Source organism: Argiope bruennichi, chromosome X1, assembly GCF_947563725.1.
Source record: "Argiope bruennichi chromosome X1, qqArgBrue1.1, whole genome shotgun sequence".
NCBI classification, from domain to species: Eukaryota; Metazoa; Arthropoda; class Arachnida; order Araneae; family Araneidae; genus Argiope; species Argiope bruennichi.
Window position 1 is genome coordinate 77,136,349 of NC_079162.1, and position 17,328 is coordinate 77,153,676.

Below are 17,328 nucleotides of genomic sequence, written 5' to 3' on the forward strand. Positions count from 1 at the left end.
TATTAAAATAGACGACTTTGGGAATGTCTTCAGCTATATAGAACACATTTGCTGCAACTGAAGAATAATCTGGATCTTCTAACATTTTGTTGAGGAATAATTGATAAATTATTTACTAAATTTTGAGTAGCTTGTATTTGTTGTTTCTTAGCTGTGTTGCTTCTCTATATCTTCTAAAATAGGCATACTAAATAGTTTTAAACACCGTTCTGTTCTTAATTTTTCTTTATTTATCCTTTTTTCTTTATCTAATTTCACGATATGCATAAAAAATTTTAATGTTGGCTACTGTTTCTCACTCATTTATTACGGATGAAAATTTGCAATGAGCAGGAAAAATAAATAAATAACATTATAACGAATAAAAATACATCTTTAATAAATGATAAAAAAAATTGCAGCAAAGTAGAAGAATTTGCAGATCCACATCCAAATCCACATTTGCCTATTCCTCCCTTTCGTTTATTCATTATAATAACTTCAGGCTCAGGAAAAACAAATTTATTACTTAATTTACGTCCATTTAAATTTTGAAGGCTTATTTATTTGTGCTGAAATTTGTTTGAATCTAAATATTCTAAATTACAGGTTTATACAATATTCCAAGATATTGAAAGAATAAATATTATACAGTGTAAAAAAAATTTGAAGAAAAATTTTTTTACTAGATTTATATGACAATTACAAAAAAGAATTCTTCTTTTCATCAGATTGAAATAAGTTTATTACAGCTGACGATTTAGATGCATCTATGAAAAATTTAGTCGCATTCGATGATTGTGTCACAGAAGAAAAAAAATTGAAGTTTCATTTATTTATTAAAGGAAGGGAAAAGAATGCTTCAATTATATGTTTATCACAATCTTATTATTCAGCACATGCCAACATTCACATGAACTGTAATTATTTTGTTTTCTTTAATCTCCAACCAAGAGAAATGAAACAAATTATAAAAAAAAACAGATGGCATATTAAGAGTGGGAGAATTTAAACAATTATTTATAAAAACCGTATCATTTTTTCATGTTAGATTTAGTGAATCCGAAAATGAAATATAAAAGAACATTACAGCTCTTTATATTAAGAAAGTAAAAATAACTATACTATTTTTAAGGAAAAAAGAATTGTTGTGATTATAGACGAGTTATAAGAGAGATAATGAACATAAATATCCATTAAAATGTAACAGATGTTTTCAAGAAAAGAATAATTGTGAAAATGAAGAAATCTTCTGTAATGACTGTTTTAGATCCTTTAAAAGAGAGAAATGTTATGAAAATCATAAATCCTTTGTATACGAAACATAATGGAAATGTTTAAAATGTAATAAAGTTTTAAATAGAATGAAAAAGAAACCTGAGGATCAAAAATATGGAGGAACAATTGTCGTGGTTGGGTAGATACAGATCACAAATGTTACAAAAAGAACTCTAGGCAGCTTTCATAAAAATAACTGTTTTGAAAGAAAAACTTCCAAAGAATATGGATCTTGCATATAAAATGAAGGAATTAGTAGTAGGAAAATCTGTAAAATCAGAAAACCTGAGTCAATGCGATCAATGTAAATATGTTAATTTTTCTGAAAAAAAATTTATTTTTCAATCTTGAACTATGCAAGAAACAGGTAATCATGAAGTCAATGTGGTAATAAATCATGATTTTCAAAGTAATAAAACCATTTTTAAAGATGAAAATAAGTATTATAAATGGTTATTTGACAAAAAAAAAAAAAAAAAAAAAAAAAACCGTTTTGCTCAATATTAAAAAGTCTTTGATTTTCAGTTTTTAGCTAAATGTTGTTTTAAAAATAAAATTAAAGTATTTACAATATATCGAGGAAATAAACTCATATATATGCAAGTATCTGATTATAACTTAAGATTTGTCAATTTTATCAATTTTATACTGATTCCTTGGAGAGATTTTTTTAAAACATTTGGATTAATAGAATAAGCTAAAGGATTTTTTCCTCATTTGTTAGTACTAAATACAAAATTATATAGGCAAATATCCTGATAAGTAATATTATGGTTATGATACTATAACAAAAGAAGAAAAAATGTCTTCGATAAACAGTATGAAATAGTGAAAAATTAAATTTTTCATTTTCAAAAAGAAATTAATAAAATACTATAATTCAGATGTTGATATTTTAAGAAGAGGATGCTTAAAGTTGAAGAAATTATTTATATAAACAGCTGATATTGATTCTTTTAGAACATTATTTTAGCAGGTATCTGTATGGCTATATATAGAAATAATTTTTTTAAACAGAATACAACTGCTATAGATAAAGATGTTATTAAAAAAAATCAATCAATTGTTTGGTTAGATTATCTATCTAAAAAATATAATATTAACAAATAACACTTAATAAATAAAGGTAAGAAAAAATTAAAAATAGAGAATAAAACTTATACTGTATTTTCATAAAATCCATCTGCTTTATATCACTTTCAAGGCTGTTATTGATATAGATGTCCTAAATATTACAGAGAATCAACAATAAATAAGCATAATCAAATATATATGAAAGATATGTATGAAAAAACAAAAATAAAATAAAATAAAATAAAAAGATAAAGACAAAAGATATGAGTTGAATCAAATATAGTATTGTGATTTTAACAATGATAAAGTCATTAAAAATATATGAAAAATGAACAGAATAGAGATTTTGTAATACTTTTAAAGACTAGAGATGCTTTTTACGGCGGTAGATGTGAACCTATAACTTTAAAATATGAAATGAAAGATAATGTATATATAAATATGTGTTATATAAATATACAGATATATAAATGAAAGATATACAGATGTATGTTCATTTTATCCAACTATAAATTTCTTTGATTATTATCCTACAGAACATTACGAAAAAATTACGTCCTAAAAATACAATAAGAAATTGTACAGATTAATCAAATGTAAAGCACTTCCACCTAAAATATTATATCATGTTGTGTTGCCTTATAAAGAAGAAAAACTGATATTTAAATTGTGTAAATCGTGTTCATAAATTATTAAGTGTACACATCATAATACAGAAATTAAACAAAAGAAATGAAAGAAATTTTTACAAAATAAAAAAAAAATAAAGAATGAAATCATACATATGCTGAAAGAAGTTTTATAGAAAATTGGACAACCACTGAAGTTGAATTAGCCATTCAAAAAGGATATCAGATTTTGAATATATACGAAGTTTGGAATTTTAATACGAAATCTGATGCATCATATTTAAAGATTATGTTAAAATGTTTTAAATAATAAAATTAGAAACATGATGTGGTGGGCTGTGGTGTCTCATAGTGTGTGGTCATAAATAGTCTGAAAATTTGAAAACAAGAATACAGAAAATGCACAAAAGAGAAATTAGAGAAAATCCAGGGAAATCCTGGATTGAGATTTATAGCTAAAATCTGATTAAATTCCCTATGGGCTATGTTTGGACAAAGAAAAAAATATTCAACAAACAGAATATGCAATGGAATTCGGAGACTTTTATATGATTTATATTAAATGACAACATTAGATATTTCAAAATGATATCCATAAAAAACTGTATAGAAATGAATTTTAAAAGAAAAGATGAATTATTATTGACAATTTTAATACAAATATCTATATAACTGCATTTACAACTAATTCCGCTAGAATACGATTATATGAAAATGATAAATAAATTAGATCATAAAATACTTTGTTCAGATACCGATAGCATTGTTTATATCACTGATGGAACTCATGCAGAAGAAACAGGCTGTATATTAGGTGATTGGACAAATGAATTAGGAGAAGATAAATATACTATAAAAACATGGATATCTCCAACTAGTACAGACTAGGCATATGCAATGAATAATGATAAAGTTGGAGGGAAAATAAAAGGATTTTATGTCAGTGAAACTAAGCTCTGTTTTGAAGAAAAAATGAAAATAATAACAGGTAAAACAGATTATATAGATATAGTAATAAATAAGTTTCATATACAAACAAATAGAAATATCAAGATAAATAAAACAAATAAAAGATAAGTATTTGGTTCTGATAAAAGAAAAATTTTAGATCATTTTGATATAATGCCATTTGGATATTAAATTACAAAACTGAAATGTAGTAAATGCAATGTTTCAGAAATCACATTTTTATCAAATTTATTTGTTAATTTTGAACTATTTAGATATATTAGAAGTTATTATTGACTATGATAAAACTGTGTAAAACACAACACAAATTATTCATAATAAAGACTTCTAAAGGCAAAAAGTTTTCTTTTTAAAAAATGAAATATAATAAATGGAAGCACTGGAAAAGCTCAGTGCCTTGGGTTCTTAGAAATTACACGTTTCAAAAAATTAAATGAAAGTGAAATTGATACAGAATATCTTTTAAATGAAATAAAGCAAATATCCTTGAAAAATGATGAAAATATAATTGTAGAGTTAATTGACGAAAAATGAAACGATTTTACTATTTTTCTCCCTGAAGACGTAATAATAAAAAATTTGGAATAATCGAAAAAGAAATTAAACAATTCAACAAATTGTCTGAATTAAGATTTATACATGAAGGACCAAAAGATTGTGAGAAAGGAAACTAAGCTAATTTGTTTGAATTTAGATTTCAATTCTTTGATTTCATTTTTTATTTTTATGAAAAATAAGCTGTCTTCAGTATAGAGAAGCGCTTTTCTTTTTGCATTTATCCAATGAATTTTAAAAACTTAATATGTGGGTTTATATGTAAAACTTTATATATGTTAAACTTTTTATCTTCTTGCAAATTAATTATAAAGATAATTTCTTTTAAAAGCAGTACATTTTCAAACTAGTACTGCTTTGTTATTTGGTAATGAATCTGGTTACTAACAACCAACATATTAATTTGGTTCAATGAAAACATAAAAAATTCAATACATGACTTTGAATTTAAGAATCTTGATTTTATAAAAAGGCAAAACTTTATTACAGATTTTACAATATTGTTCATTTCTGTGTCAGATAATCTCAACAGTTACATCAATTGCTTTTCTGAAAAAAATTTGATTTCTAGAATTTGTGATTTTTATCTTTAGTTAGGATATAAAATGTAATATCTCCTTTTTAAAAAGTTAACAAATAAATTTTTAAATAGTCCACCAAATACAAATAAATGTTGTAAGATTGAATAGGGAAATCACATTTCTAATTATTCTGTCTCAGTTATACTTAAAGCCTATAATACACTTACCGGGAGCTCCATGGCACCAATGTATAAAATCTTGGGATTCTGGTTTAGGTTTTGTCACTTCCTCCAGAGCACATGGGAAATTACCTGACGGACACTGCACACTCAGAAGCCAATCAATAGAGCGTTTTATCAATGATTCTGCATCTGGATATCTTTGCAAAAATTTGGGAAAGCCCAACAACACCTGGAGAATGCCTGATAAGCCATGAGCCGCCCCTGTTTTCAAAAAGAATAGTACATTTTAAATGCCTTACAAGATTTCATTCAGTTTTGCAGATATACTTAAAAGTTTATATTATTACTTAAAGCATTTTACATCAATAAATCGTCAATACAATGATATTAAATAGTAACAGATGGAAAGATAAAAAATATTTATGACAGTTTCAAATAGCTGTAATATCAAGGAAATTAATATTTATGGTTATTTTGATCAATTTCAAGAGAAACCAAAAATAAACTTTTTCAGTTTAAAAATAGCATCCTCAGTGCAAGTATTTTTTACTAGAAACTTGTGTTTCAAAGAGGGTAGAAAAATAACTTGCTCTGATTGTAAAACAAAGAATAGTAAAACCTGCATGTCTGCTGTGTAAGAAAAGGGAATAATCTCACTGTATGCAGAACACTTGTCTACAGGTTTCATCTTCTACAGTCTTTTAAAGAATGATTAATGCTTCAAAGATGAAATGAGACCTTAATAAAGAGAAACCTTCAATACCATAGGAAGTGCATAGCATTCAAATTTTTGCAAAATTAATTTAGATGTTAATGGGTGGCTCTGAGTGAAGTAAATAGGCAGTGTAATGAAAGAAGCTTGTAGTATTTACACAACTACATATAAAATTTTCAATTTACTTTTCATTAAATTTAAATTAATTCCATGCATTCATGACATTTTGAAAAAAAAAATAACTACATTTATTGCATGATGCAAAATCTTGCCTAGAACATTAACCATATATGAATAGTGATGAAATATTAACTAGGATTTTTTTAATTAACTGTTAAAGTGATTTCATAAGCAATTGTTTCTGTTAATAATTGAAAAAATAGTTTAAAAAATAAATTACACTGCAAATAATAAAGAAAAACTTATGATACTGCAAATAATAAATAAAATAGTATTCACTACATTTTTACAAGGAAAGGTTAATAAATGAAAGTCAAATCACAGTTATTCAATTTTTAAAAAATAAGTCCTATCCTTTTGTTTTGAACTGTTAATATGCAGCAAAATTACACAAGCTATTGTTTAATTTTCATAATAAGATGTTTCAATTCACAAAACTGTATTTTACATATCCTCATTAAAAAAAATTTAAAAAAATGTGCTGTTTCATTTTGAAATTGATTGTGCATTTTCTTATGAGAAATAAGAAAGAGAAATTAGAGCATTAGAATGCATGTAATTAGATCAGATGATGTGGATACTAATATTTGCAAATAAATGTGATGTAACTTAAATTGACAGTATTTGTGTATCAACTTAATACCATTGGTGAAATTTAGGTTTCACCTCATGTTATCAGGAAACATAGTCAATAGACCAACATGACATCTTTGGTGATTTTTTTGATAATTAATTCTGACTGCAATAAAAATATTTTCTAACAACAGAAATACAGTTAATATACAAGTAACGAAATGGTTTCATTAGGGAATTTCATGTACATAATAAACAAAACAGTAAATAACACAGCTTAAATTATTACAACCTCATGTTTAAAAGTACTTTACAGAGGGAATCATGAATATCAAATTATGCATAAAAGATTAATGAAATTCAACACAAGCAAGATTTCTAGCAAACCAACTAGCTGTCTAAGGTGGTTAATAATTAAATACAAACAGCAAACTTAAAAGCAAAACTATTTTACATTTATTTACCTAAATATTCTGTACCATGATACGCATACATGAGGGGGCAAGGAGATCTATGTCTCCTAGAATAGTTCACACCAGCATGCACAATGGTTGCACATATTCTGTTAATCCTATCTTCTGGCAATATCTGTCAAAAGAAATAAAATTCTTACAAAATAAAAACCACAGTAGACAATAAAGCAAATGATGAAAAAAAAAATCTTAATATCAAGAATTTTAAAATTCTATGCATATATATAAGGAAATATTTTAAAAACAGAATTGGATTTCTGTAAAATATAACATTAATTAACAGAAGAATTAATGAACAAATTTAACAAAGAGTCACAAAAATATTTAAGTCTGATCAATATCCTTTTATATTTTGCCAATTTCATCTAATACTTAGTGAAACTACAAGCCTAACAATAAATGTTGCTGCAATAAGATTCTTATGGGGAAAAAAAATTTTTTTTCAGGTAATTTTTTGATTAAAACTCTCTGTAATATTTTAAATATTGAAGTTCAAAATATTATATGCAAAAAAGCAGCAAAAACAAAGGGCATTTTCATTCAACGGCCAAAATTACTGACATAGATTTTTTTTATCTATAACTTCAGTTCTATCAGTTGATCACATAAAACAATTTCAAAAGATATAACAAAGCTATACAAATGTCTTGCTGCAGTAAATAATTTTGGAAAATTCGACATACGACATTTTGATATAACAGAAGCAATATATCTGAAAGTATAATTGATAGAATAAAAAATTTCAAGGACAACAAATAGCATTTATCATTTTTTCTGATTTATATATAGTATAAAAGTATATTTTAAAATTCTTTTATATAAAGGCTTATAAATAATTTTAACAGTTCTTTTACTTACATATTTTTTAACTATTCTATATTACACATTAACAATATATGGATAATAAATTAATACTTTTACTTAATATTTTCAAAATGAAATCCAAATTAATTTACTAAATTTTATGAACCAAATGAATAAATATATATATGGAAAGATCTAACAATGTTGTCACAGAATATTCCAGAAGTGTAGTGCAATTCACAAATTTCTGATTTACCAGTTCCTGTGCAGTGGCATATCTATATAAAATGGCACTGAAAGCAAATGCCAAAAGTGCACCTCTCCCTTCTACATTTTTTTAAATAAAATCCTCGTTTTTTTTTTTTTTTTTTTTTTTTTTTTTGTCTTTTAACCTTATATATTGAGGAATGCAGACACTGAAAGTACGATTCCAGTTTCTTCATTTTTCATCGCTGAATATTTATAAATATTAACCCCTTCCCATATAATGATGAATCTGACTTGTGCATTGAATTACTGAATTTTAAATCTGTAATTAAGTGAATGAAAGTATTAAGTAGTTTAAAATGCAAAAATCATTTAATTTCATTATGTATACTTTCATCATGAAATTTAATATCATTATGAATACTTTTGCATTCATTATTTTATAGCAAGATACGTCTAGGCTGTTTATCAAAACAGGACTTTCTAACCTACATGGTTAGAAAGCATAGTTTTGATAAACAGCCATAGATTTTCAAGTTCTTAACTGAGCCACTTATGATAGTTTTCATAAAAGATTTTGAAATTAATAAAGTATTTAGCTATCTATTGTCAAATATTCGTTTCTTTTATCAGAATCAAAAAGCAAAGTTTTTTTTTTTTTTTCTCACAAAATCAGAAAGACTGTTCCTTACTTTTCACACACAGAAAATCTATCTCATATGAGTTTTATTATAATTTGTTTAACATATAAAATAATCAATTTGGCAAGCTTTTGCTTCTACAAGCCTTTAGTTTTCTCTCAATTTGTTGAAGCTGTACTTATCCTTAAAAATTTTGTTAATAAGAGCCTATTAGAAACATACATTTTTGTGTGTGTGTGTGTGTCTCCTGGTAATTGTGACCAAGGCACATGCCCTGCCTATCTTCACCCTAATTATGCCACTATTTGTGTGAGAATATGTAAATTGAATTCTATTCACAGTAAAGATGGATGTGTCCAGCAATAACAGAGCACAATTTTTAGTAACACAAGATGAACATAATACCACCATTTATTACCATAACGTAGCTATTTATGGTCAGCACTATTTAGGACAAATAATTTTCATGAAGGGTGAAGTTGAATACCAGACCTGCCTTGACCACATCAAACACTGTAAGTAGTATGTTTATAAAAAGAGAAAAAATTACATGTGACCCAATGCAATTAATAATAAATCAAGTAATCACTTTTTTTACAACACAAGAGTAATATTTGATCAAGCAGAGCCAAACACTAAAAATATCAAGAATATAATTATATGACATTGCAAAAATAACAAAGTATGCAAAAAAAAATATAATTTACACTAAAGAACAATGTCGTACACAGTTGAGAAAACATTAAAATAGCTATGATTCTCTCAAAATATCCCAAAAAATACAAACTGCTTTTATGAAGACATTGTGAAATTGTCACAATATTATTTAATATTTTTAAAAAATTTAAATATTGTTTTAAAAAATTGTCTACAATCTGATGCAATTTTCTTATTTTTTATTTAAAAAAAACTAATAAAAATGTTCTTGAAATACTCTTAAAGCAGTGAAGACCTATAAAAACACTGTATATTTCAAAATCTTTCTTTTACATAGCTATGTACAGTATATATATATATATATATATATATATATATATATATATACCCTCTTTGAATCACAAGCTATGTATTGGAATGTAAAATTGTCTGTCAAATAATTTAACTGCTGTTTACCATTTTTCTTATCTGAATTTTATTTTCAGGTACAGGATAAATAATAACTTTAGATAATAAATATAACTGTAGCTATAAGAAATGAATTCTGTAAACTGTGTAAAACTTTTTTTTTAGGTCTTTCGTATCATAAGAAATATTTTTTAACTAAATTTTTTGATTTGGCAAATTTCTTTTAGTATGAACTGGCATACTTTTGGTTTTATATTATAAAGTCGATGGAACTTTGAAGTTCACTTTATTCTATTATTTTCGTCATCTCTCTCTTAATTCTGATAATACATTGTCTACTCTTATTCCTAAGGAACATAAACCTATAGGGAAGTTGTATTCATTTTATTTCTTATTTTAGAGCAATTTAAATAAAATAGGGTAAAATGAAAATGGTGTTAGGCTTAGATGTTAAAGTATGCCTAGATAATGGTTAACATTTTATGTGTTATTTTTAAGAAACAAGTTACTTAGCATGCATATAATCTAATGAAATTCAGACTTCATGTTTTATATTTTTAAAAATCTAATTATCCTATAATTATGGTTACCTGAAGATGGAAAGAATTTAAATAATTTACAAAAATCATATTGTTTTCTCTGGCCTTTTAATGAACAACAATTCAGTTCAAAACTTTAAAACCTTTTCCAAATTGTTAAAATATAACTGAATATCACCTTTACTCTCTATAACAATATACTAAAAAAAAGTGCATTTTTCTCATATCATGCATATTTCATTATAATTGTCTTTGTCTTAACATAATTTTTGTTCAACAATCAGACATAATTTGAAAATATGTTGCGATTTGTACCTCTGAAGAAAATGAATTTGAAGAAGTGTTTTCAGAAGAGTATATTACAAAAAGTTTCTGAAGTTAAATTTCCCTTGCCTTAGACTGAGGAATTCTCTTTACATAATGCTATGAAGGGTTTCCAAGGTCAAAATTTTACCCAGTCAATAAAATTAAAGCAGGGAACTGAATAGCAACATGTTAATGAAGTATCCCCCAACACATCTTCTTCAACTTCCAAAGGGACAGTGGAAACTCCCTTAGTTTTAAAAGAAGGTGATAAAATTTCTGCTGATTTAAAAGTTTGTTTTATCTCTTTTGAAAGAATTAAACCTGGCTCTTTTTTTAACAGTCTCTTCCAGCAATGAGTGGGGTGGGGGGGAAACTAACAAATTTGAAGGCAAAAAGAAAATGTGCATGAAAAGATAGGCAAGATTCTGATTCTGATTGTAGATATGGTTATTGTTCGTCTTCATGAAGAGCATTCAGAGCATAAAATGAAGAAAGCATGCTATTCTCCAAAAACTATGAGAGTCGAGAAATCTAGTACTGCAACTTGGAAGAAAGCAAAGAAAAAATTAAAGAAGTACCATATCATTTTCTTCAGATAAAATATCATCTTGTTGTCATGTACTAGTGAAGTATTACGGCAACATGTTAATGAATACTTTTGTTGATTAAATCCTACAAGTAAGAAATGGATCCTATTTCTTTTAATCTCCTCTTGAAAATGAACCAGCATCCAATATTACAGCGTATTAGACTTAATTTTCAATACTTGAGTTTTTGAAATTCAAATTTCTATGTGAATACGCTTAAGAAGGGGTTTATTGTCTATTTTCCAATTCATCTTAATAATATCATAATTTTTATGTCATTTTATTTTTTCTATCTATGATCATTTTACCCCCACACCATGGGATAAAATTATCATAGTAACAAGTTTAAAAAGTGCTAATTAGTCAGTTTTTCTGCTTGTAAAAGAAGCAAAAAAAAAAATGTGACAACTCTCAGATAGTACAAGGTAAAATACGTTATAAAAAGTATATAAATTAAAGATAATTGAGCTTATTGGGGCAAAAAAGTAATAAAAGCCTAGTTTAATCTGTTGCTTACTAATGAAAATTACAATAACATATAAATTTTTTTATTTGTATTGTTACTGGATGCAACATATGTCAAAAGTTTTGTTTTTGTCCTTGATGTTTCTAGAACTTTTTTTAGTGGGAAGAAGGTGTCAAGCAGCAAGAGTCTCAGATATAACCGTGTAATACAAGAGAAAATGAATGTTGATAATAATTCAGATGATTCTTTCAGAAATGAACACTTGGATAGTGATTATCAACTTATAAAAAAAAAAATGTTTCATTTACTGAAATTCAGATGGAAGTAAATGTGACTTGGAATTATTTTTATTCAATATTATTGAAGTGATAGTAATTTTTATTTTATGCATATTATGTTTATAAGATATATTATACATCTGTAATTGTCGTATTGTTTTATTTTCGGTATTACTGACTTTCAGCCATTTAGAAAACTCAAAACATGTTTTTGTGGCTTGGCATTATTTTGATTTAAATCAAAACATTTTACACATAATTTCACAATCATTGCTGCTTTTGTTCTAAAAATATTTTATAATTTATTATTACATGATATTTTCAATATAATGTGCCCAGAATATTATAATTAAAGATTTTCAAATTTATTATTAATATTATATTTATAAATTTTTAAAATATGTAAAGTTTATAGTGAAGTACTAACAATGCATGCAATTATTTTTAACACAACAGTACAATATATTGTATTCCATTTCCTAGGAGAATGATTTAGATGTTAAATTACAAGAATTTGAAGAATATGGAATAAGAAAAAGGGGAAATGCAATTATTTTTAAGTGGCAGAAAAATACAATGTTCCAAATAAAATTTAGAAAAATGAAATTAAAGATGTTTTAAAACTCCCCGGTTACATTCTACCAATCTACAAGGTTACTAAAAAACGTGGTTGTTGATACTGAAGAAATATGAGAAACTGGGTAAATGTCATAAAATAAAACTTTGTACTTCTGACTTGAGTTACTTTTATGTATTTTCTTTTCCCTTAGTTAAAGTATCATAATTTCTCTTACAAAATAATCCTTTATTATAATAAATAATATATTTTCATAACTGCCAATATTATATTTTGACTGTAAAAAATAATAGAACTATCTCATTAACTTTGAAAAGGTCATAATGGGAAGTACAACTTATATAATCTCTAATATTGAATATCTAACATAGGATAAAATAGTGCCAAGCCACACGATTTTCAAGGGTTGCTGATGAAGACAACTAATTTACACAGAAAATAATAACACTATTATAGTAATGATATATTGTTATCCCAAATACGCCAAATATTGCTAAGAAATTTGCCTAATTGATCTCAATATTTGATCTAATAGTCAAATCAATATATCTAGAAGTTTAGAAATGTGGCTGACATTCTCTTGCACTGACCCCTTCAATTTAAGGAATGTAACTTACCAGAAGTGAAAATAGTCACGATTATGGTCATTTTAACCTACCTTATCCTATAAAATAAATTAAATCATTTTGCAATTCAAAATTAAATAACAGAGGAAAAAGCAAAATTATCAATACAAAATAAATCATAAATGAAATTCATCCGAGAATTTGAATTACACCTGAGCACACTTATGTCCTGAGGAAATGTTAGAGAAATCAAAATTACAATAATATAAATAAAGAAAACAAAGGAAAAATAATATTGATTTTGCATGTTTATTTTTCTTTACAGCAACAATATCGGATACAAATTAAAAGAATAACTGATAACCAATATACATTCAAAAATCTTATGGTGACATGGATTTTCTTTTTATGGCTTGAAATCTTATAGTGAGTCGATGCTAAAATGAAGACCCAAGCTTCATATAATTTCCTGTTGAATTTGAACCTTGTGCCTATTGAGAAAGAATCATCAGCCAGATGACATCGTGACTTCAAAACTGGATACTTATCCTATGAATAAAATTGATCAGCCCTGTGGTGATAATTTATGTATTTTTTCATTGGACTGGACCCAAGCTTCATACAACATCCTGTTGCATTTGAACCTTGCGCATAGTGAGCACGAATCATCAGCCAGATAGCATTGTGTGACTTCAAAACCAGATACTTACATATGGAATCCAATTGATCAGCCCTGTAAAGATAATTTATATATTTTTTCATTGGATTCCAAATTTGGCTCTTTGCCAAATCAGGGTCTGCTAGGCAGCTGCCCAGCAGATCTGCATAATCATCCATGGATTGGATTTGAATATGCCCATGATATTCATCCATGGAAATATTCATATCTTTGAACTCATTGCATAAACAACTAAATAAAACTCAATGGATAAAGGTATTCTGACCATTCTTGTTTAAAATCTGTTTAAATACACCATTTAAAAATTTTTGGAAAAGATAACTGTTAGAAAGTTGGGTGTAGGAATTTCAGCTCCATTCTTAAAATTTTTGGGAGAAAATTTATTGATATTTAAAAATTTCTCAAAATTAAGGAATATAAGCAATTTTCTTTAGAATGACAATTGTTTGTTCTTTTTAATGATGCATAAGGAAATACAAGTAAAAAAATCATCGAAAACAACATGAATAAAGATAAATTTTCCTACACTGAATTTTAAAATTTGGGTTTTGAGATACATTGGATCACTATTATGACTAACTATGTGCCAATTTTTTTCATTGCTGTAAGAGACACAGATTTGCTTAAAAACAGACACACACATGCACACAAACACTTTCTTTTAAGTACAAATAAAATATTTTCAAACTTACCTCAGATCCAAACACCTTTTGTAGAAAGAGAATTCCAGATAAATAGCCAGCTCTTCCTCCCAAAACTTCATATAAACCGCAGCCCAAAAAATCTGGACGTTGACATCCATCAGCGAAAGAAACATACTTTCCAAGAAAATATCTACTTTCTCTCTCCTTCCCAAGAGCTCTATACACAGCAGCTGCAAGAGCGTAAGTCCCACAGCCCCCAAATAGAAAAGCTGCTCTTGAGGTTATAAGATTAGGAGTTTCTGCAACTGTTAGGGCATACTGCAAGTAATATTGACTCCGTTCCAATAAATCATCTCTCAGTTCAGCAAACTCTGGATGCTCAGCCAAATAATAGCACATGTAACTAACACCTGCCAAACCAATATAGATTCCACCATCTGCATCCTCAGATGTAAGAGTCTGTTCATCGAAAACACGCTGAAGATAGGAATAACAGAGGGTCTTGATGTCTTCTTTTGGAATTTCAAAATATTTTCCAGCAGAATCAGCCATATTATTGACAAAATAGCGTCTTCCAGCCATGATTCAAATTTAGGGAAAGAACAGTCAAATATCTCAGTTGAAAGACTTTAATGAGGCTGAGGAGATCCTAAGAAGAAGTGTGTTGAATGTATCGCTTATAAAGATATATTTTCACTGAAAACTGTTTTAAAAATATGCCAAATCATAAATTAGGCATAAAATAATTTATTAAGTAATCTTCAAGCAACTATAAAAAAAATTTAAAGAATTTTTTTATTTAAATAAATTTTATCTTATTCTGAATCAAACAAAAATGAAAATAGCACACCTTGTAATATTATAGACTCAAATATTTCCAAAACAAAAGGAAATAAATAAAAAATAACTGCCTTATTTCTTAAGTATAAAAATGAGTGAATAAAGGATGAAAAATGTTTGGTGTATAAAAATAAAAGAGAAATTTATATATTACATTGCTTCGTTAATTCCTAACAGTAAAACCCACACGGTAACAGTAAAGTACATACGACATCAAATAATACATCAAAAGTATTATGGTGTGAATTCGCTGTTTGACAATTAATCTCTAAACTGTTTTCATGCTTTATTTTTCACAATTCTGACAAATTTATAATGAAAATCTTTAATATATATACTTTTATCAAAACTGAGAGTAAGTATGATTATAGATATTCATATTATAGATCTTGAAAAAAATATAATTGCATTAGGTTAAAATGTCACCGAAATCCTTCATAAAAGGACTCCCAGGATTTTTATTTCAATTGTAAGTGTAAAGAAATTTGAACTGCATAGTTTTTACACACTTACCTGAACTCTTTCGAAGATAGTTTTGTTTTGCGTTTGTTGAAATTATATCCATCTATATTTAATGGAGTTGCCTAATCTTGAGCTTCAGAGTAAAGTGCGTGGGATGAAAACAGAAAGCCTGCTACCCCCTGGATGCCGATAGGTTACAGTTAATGTGTGTCAAAATATGTGAGAATTTGAATGATGATGCTTGTATGCTATTTGTTTGCTACAGATGGAAACAAAATAAAATCAATGCAAGGCAGAAGTCTAAAGGAAGCAATACGATCACTGATCTTTCATCTTACTCTTCAACTGTAAGGTAAAGGCCGTATTCACAAAACCGTTTGCTTTACGATCAGTTAATCAATGAACACTGAATGGTCATCAACAATCGATCATAGGTATGCATAAAAGTTCGTGACACGATCAAGCAACAAGCCGGCATTCCTGCATTTTCGTCTCGATAGTAGATACTCATTGGTCCAAATGTGTCACATGATTTTGAGGTGAAAGTTGACGCCTTTTGTGTTTTTGTTATAGCACGCCTTAGTGATGAGTCGGGCGCGTTCATTTCGTGGATCCGGAACTTTGATTTCGTGTCCAACTACGGTTTCGGGATCGTGAATCTTTCTGATGCATCATGCGTTCGAAACTTAAATAGAATTATTTGTCAAATTTAAGCCACCGAGTGAAATCTTCTAGAGGCCTTTAGAAGCGGCTGATAAAAATCTTGCCATCTTAACCTTCAAAGATATTTTTAATTGATTTTAATTTTTATATAGGCAGTTTTTAAGTAACAGATTTTAAATCAAACTGAAATAACAAAATATTTAGTTACTGACCACTTTCAAGGTAGTTGGTTTCAGTTTCTCGAACATAAAATGAATACAAAATTAAAATTTAAAAGCTATTTTAAACAAAATAATAATAAAAAATTAAAATAATGCCAACTAAATATAATTTAAATACCCATGATATCTTTTTAAAATTATAAATTAACTTTTTTTTTGGAAAGATATAAAAATTTTATAAAAAGTAAATTAAAAAGGTTTTTATAATAATGTTCTAAAACTTAAGGCCTTATTTCTAATATCAAAATTTTAATAATTATTAAATGAACAATTTAATAAAAAGTAATTAATAATAATTTAATTTTTATAAGATTAATTATATTAATATTTCTATTAATTAGTTGCATGTGTTAATTTTAATTAAAATTAATAAAAATGATATTAATTAAACATTTCTTTGAAATAATTAATATTCTACTCTTCCTATGATTCTTATTATGCTATATGATGCAGTTTTAGGCATTTCGACATGGAAACGAGATACTTTTATATTGTATTGTATGGTTTTAAATGTAGTCTTTCTATGAATTTCTCTACATTTTCTAGAGACATGATAGCGTTTAATGATGAAACTGCACTTCAAATTTCTAATCAATTTGATTCAATTCACTCAAATTTCTAATCTTACCTGATTAGCTCCGTATTCTTCAAAACG

At 26.7% G+C, this 17,328-nt stretch overlaps 1 protein-coding gene across 3 annotated transcripts in view; it reads right to left on the reverse strand.

Moving 5' to 3' along the window:
* The window catches only part of LOC129958733 (lanC-like protein 3 homolog), a 34,334-nt gene extending 18,061 nt beyond the window's left edge, over nt 1-16,273 (reverse strand). Inside the window, exons 1-6 of one of the 3 annotated variants that reach the window (XM_056071389.1) lie at nt 15,841-16,273; nt 14,536-15,136; nt 7,120-7,243; nt 5,233-5,448; nt 2,421-2,482; nt 282-1,525 (exon numbers count right to left, since the gene is read on the reverse strand). In XM_056071389.1, the coding sequence (XP_055927364.1) occupies nt 2,466-2,482; nt 5,233-5,448; nt 7,120-7,243; nt 14,536-15,069 (891 nt within the window). In that variant the 5' untranslated portion in view covers nt 15,070-15,136; nt 15,841-16,273 and the 3' untranslated portion in view covers nt 282-1,525; nt 2,421-2,465. Of the gene's footprint in view, nt 1-281; nt 1,526-2,244; nt 2,483-5,232; nt 5,449-7,119; nt 7,244-14,535; nt 15,137-15,840 lie in introns of those variants that run through there. The other 2 variants (XM_056071387.1, XM_056071386.1) reach the window with 2 other exon arrangements.
* Between the last annotated feature and the right edge of the window lie 1,055 nt (nt 16,274-17,328).